The following is a 4,583-nucleotide window of genomic DNA, read 5'->3' on the forward strand; positions in this document are numbered from 1 at the left end:
GATCCTTGGAAAAGGGAAAATAATATTCCCTTCTGTTCTCTCCATTGGTTTTAATGCCCCTTTCGAATTCGCTATGAGAATCTGTCAGCTTGAAACTTGTGGGGTTTGTCTGCCAAAGTCCCTCTTCCCTATGACCATTTCTGAGCCTGCTGGGTTGAGGGTCTCTGGTAACGGTGTTTTATTGTTCTTTCTCTTGTTTTCAGAGCCTATTATTAAACCTGTGAAAACCAAAAAATTCTCACTGATGGAACAGACGTTACCGGTCACCGTTTATGAGATGGAGTAAGTAATAAGTAGGGGTTTTAAGCGTGTTTGTTGGCTCAAGCCATCTGTGCTGTGATTTCCTCACTTTTTGTTGTTTGCAGGCAAAGGTAGGGAGGCAGAGTGGTGTGTAGTACATGGAGGCAGAGTGGTGTGTAGTACCTGGAGGAGGCAGGTCTTGGAGGGCATTGGCTTTGTTTCTTACTGACACCAGGAACGGAACTGAGTGCAGCCCTTTCCCAGATTTTGAAGCAAAAACAAGAGGAAAACAGTACAAGGCTAACCATTTTACAGATATTTTCCCTCCACGGTATGCAGCACAATGCAGAGTTTTCTGAACCAGAATGTAAATTTTACCTCGACAGCTGATATAAAGCTTGATAATCAGAAATCCTTGTGGTGCAGATTTGCTGAAGGCAAGTTTTCTTGACTGGCTCAAGAAATATTTCTACGGTTGGTGTGTGGCACACCTCATATTGGGACATTTTGGGTTGATGCCAGTGAGCGTTGGCCTACTGCTGTCTCAAATTAGTTCCCATCTATCCTGGAAGAGTTTCTTGGGGGGGGATTTTTATGCTGCTGGTTGTATGCAAAGTCGTGTGTAGCTCAGCATAACGCTCCAGCTAAGCTGCACTTGATGGTGTCTGCTGGTTGTATCCCACAAAGCAGCTCCTGGGACACCAGAGTTGGCATGAAAACCTCCTCGTTTAAATTTAAATGAATTTAAAATTTGAGCTATAGTATCTCACGCAGCTTTGGTAAGGAATAAAAACAGTTGTTTACTTTCTCTATTAAAAATGCAATCTTAGCATCAACGTCTACGTTTTGTCAATGGGTGGAGGGGCTCTGTATCCTCGTGCGTATAATGCTTCTGTATGTTGCCTTCTATTCGAGGATGAAGAGATTGAGCTGTGTGAGTGTCTTGTTAGGCTCATCTTTCCATACGCCACTTCATGACTAGTCAGAGCTTTTTCCAATTTTTAATAGTTGTCTTCAAATGTAGATTGCAGAACTAGATGCAGGCTGAGTAGCAGCTCCCCGTGTGCCAAACAGACCGCAATAGGAGTGGTCCCTCTGCATATCATCAAGGATCCTGTTGTTTTCCGGCAGCAGAATTTCACTGGAATTTCTATTCAGTCGGTTGGTTACTTGGATGCTCAGGACCTTTTTGGAATGGCTGCTTCTCAGGGCTGTCCCCTGATACAGTCGGTGTGGCTGTGTTCGTTTGTCAGAGAGATTTTCGATATAGCCAGATAGGAACCAAAGAGCCTGCTGGGTCTTATTTTTCTAAGCAGTCCATTTTGCTCTTAGTCAATGACCTGTACTCTTCAGTATCTACCACTTTTCTGATCCCTGTGTTGTCTGCTTGTTCCATCTGTAATGAATTCCTCTGTCCTGTTGGTTGATCTAAATGATTACGAGGGGGGCAAGAGAAATTCCTTGTGGGCCTTAGCCTGAAACCTGCAAGCTTGGTATTGATTTCCCATTTAGCCTTATTTTAAGACCAATAAGCAAGCTTTTCATCAGTATTACTATTGATTTGGGGTTTTTTTTAGCTCTTAATCAAAATGTTGTATATTAAGAAGTCTAGTGCATCGGTGAAAATGAAATCTTTTTTAAAAGGAGATTATTTGACAGCACTTCTTTTCTGCAGACCCATAGCAATGGATACGGGTTTTCTAGCCTCCCATTCTTTTTTAGAGGAGTTGGTAATGTAGCATCTCAATGATATTTTGGCCAGGATCTATGCGGAAGTAACCGGCCCATCATTACCCTGCGCAGTTGCTGATTCAAAAAAGATTTAAATTCCGTTACCGTTTCCTTGAGTCCCTGGGAACATCCCTGGTTAAAGACCTGCAAATCAGAATGAATGGTCTGTGGAGCCCCGTGCCTTTTCAAACAGCGTGGGGTGCTTGTTATCCAGCTCTGTAATTTACTTGACTGCCTACCACTATTTGAGCGGAAGTATTGCATCATCTGAGTAGATAGATCTGACTTTTGCTCTAATACTGACTAGAAGAGAAGAAAAATATTCAGTAATATTCCATCGCTGGCAGTTTTACCAGCTCCATATCCTCCCGCCTACTGCCATCTGTCTAGGACTCCAACTGTCTTGTCCTCCCCATCTGGAAAGTGGATTCTTCCTCCGCAGGGCATTGCCAGAATGCAAGTTTGGAGAGGATTCGGGGGGCACCTTGGATAGAAAGTGTAGCTGAGATGGCACCTACTTTTCTTAGACACAGCAGAAGCGTCCCAACAGTCTTGTGTTTTGTTCCTCCAGTTTCCTGGCAGATCTGATGGACAACTCGGAGCTAATTCGAAATGTGACTCTGTGTGGGCACCTTCACCACGGCAAGGTAGTGTGAATATCCACCACGTAGAGCGGGTAGTAATAATGAGTTTGTGGCTTCCTTTTATGATTGCTCTTGACCTCTCGATCTCCGCAGCAGCAATCTCTTTTCGCTCCTCTTGCTAATGCAGTTATTTGTAGGTTTGTAGGTTTTCTCTCGGCCACATGGAAATAATAGCGCGTCCAACTTTCTCTGTAGTGCTGCTGGAGGGCTGGGATTGTATTTATCTGTCACTTCCTTTCTTTTGTGGTCTGGTATTTTTCAGACTTGTTTTGTTGACTGCCTGATAGAACAGACACACCCTGAAATTCGGAAGCGCTACGACCAGGATGTAAGTGAGCTTTTGGTGTATTCCTGCCCTGAGGAACAGGGATTGGCTTTTCCACTCGGAGGGAGCGTGACTGTACGTGGGGAAAGCGTGGTTTAGTGATTAGAACGTAGGATTGGGAAGCCAGAGCTTAGACCTAATTCTGTCTCTATCACTTGTTTGCCACCTTAACCATGTGTCAAGAGTTATTGTGTCCTTCTTCAAACACTAATATTTGACACCCAAAAGTGATATTCTGACTTTTATTTTGCCTTTGCAGCTTTGCTACACTGATATATTGTTCACAGAGCAAGAGGTGAGTGAGTCGTATAGAACGGGCAGTGATTTTTATCCAGTTGTCTCATGCTTTACTGACGCTTACTTACTGTAGGCAGTTTCCTCTTCCGTTTGAAGGTCTTTTTGTGCCTTACACGTTTTGATTATTTTCTTTATCAATAAAATGATTTGCTCCTCTTGTTTGCCTCAGTAAGATCCCTGGTCCAGCCTTCTTCCGTTTCCTGCGACCCTCATCTCCAGGGATGATTTTATTTATCTGAGATGAAAACCTGCGTAATGTTGAAAATCTATAGCAGTTATCCCAGCGTATGGGTAACTCTTCTTTGCTTTGAGAGAAAGAGGTGGAAGGGGTTTGCAGCAGTGGTGGATGAGGAGAAAAACTATGATTTCAAAATAAATATAGTTCTTCTTGGTTTCCTGTGATGGGAACTCTCAGCTGGGTGCTCTGATTCTGTGTGGTTGGGCATGAATGGGAATCTTATTTTGTCCTGCTCGCTAAATATTGTCATGACCAGAACAATCCTATGAAGCGTTTTTTTCTCTTTATCTTAATGCTCTACTTTATACCCTGTGTGATCAAATCTTATGCTTTGACGTATAAGTTGATAGCAGCAGAAGGGCGAAAGGACAGGAAAACATGCATATTCTGTCTCTGGTGTTGCATTTTATACTTCCTCAGCTGAAGCCAACTATGAATTGTGCAGTGGGAGCTCACCAGTCTGAGCCAGTAGGGATGGGGGAACTGGGCTGGATACTGCAGTGATCTGAAGTTGTTACTCCCTCCCTGGGAGTAACAGGATGTCCTGGATGGATGTTTACTTCTTTCCATCTTTCTGATTTTTCCTTGGTCATCTTTTACATGATGATTTTTTTTTTTTCTTTTAACTGATAATCCTGGTTTCCTGTCTTTCAGAGGGGAGTAGGGATCAAGAGCACACCAGTGACGATTGTTCTGCCAGACACCAAAGGAAAGTCTTTTCTCTTCAACGTCATCGACACCCCAGGTGATTGTGTAATCCCAAAAATCCTGTGTTGGGATGCACTTAGCTGAAGGCAGCTTGATGTGTGAAGCAGGTCCATGACCATGTGACTCAATATTTCCCTCATTAATAAACCTCTTTGGTCCTCTGGATAGTGGTATTGACAGGAGTAGAGCAGGAAAAACATGTTTAGCGGTGGTTAATGAGGGCCTTCAAAGAGCTTTTGTGTTGGATTGTGGTGGGATTGTGTGGCATTGGCTCTCAGAAGAACGAAAAAAGAATCTATACCCTGAAAGCTCCCTGATTCATTTGGAAATGTCGCTTAGGCACACTGAAACCCCGGGAAGCTTTCTTTTACAGATGGAAACCTGTGTTTTGTTTTGTGTG

General features: G+C 43.4%; 1 protein-coding gene across 1 annotated transcript in view; it reads left to right on the plus strand.

Annotated features, from left to right (window-relative positions):
* The first annotated feature begins 208 nt into the window (after positions 1-208).
* The window catches only part of EFTUD2 (elongation factor Tu GTP binding domain containing 2), a 19,557-nt gene continuing 15,182 nt past the window's right edge, over positions 209-4,583 (plus strand). The window contains 5 exon segments of the mRNA XM_009708820.1: positions 209-282; positions 2,543-2,618; positions 2,878-2,943; positions 3,200-3,235; positions 4,130-4,220. Of these exon segments, the coding sequence (XP_009707122.1) occupies positions 245-282; positions 2,543-2,618; positions 2,878-2,943; positions 3,200-3,235; positions 4,130-4,220 (307 nt within the window). The 5' untranslated portion in view covers positions 209-244.

The sequence above is a fragment of the Cariama cristata genome, unplaced genomic scaffold (genome assembly GCF_000690535.1).
Source record: "Cariama cristata isolate BGI_N322 unplaced genomic scaffold, ASM69053v1 scaffold1951, whole genome shotgun sequence".
NCBI lineage: Eukaryota > Metazoa > Chordata > Aves > Cariamiformes > Cariamidae > Cariama > Cariama cristata.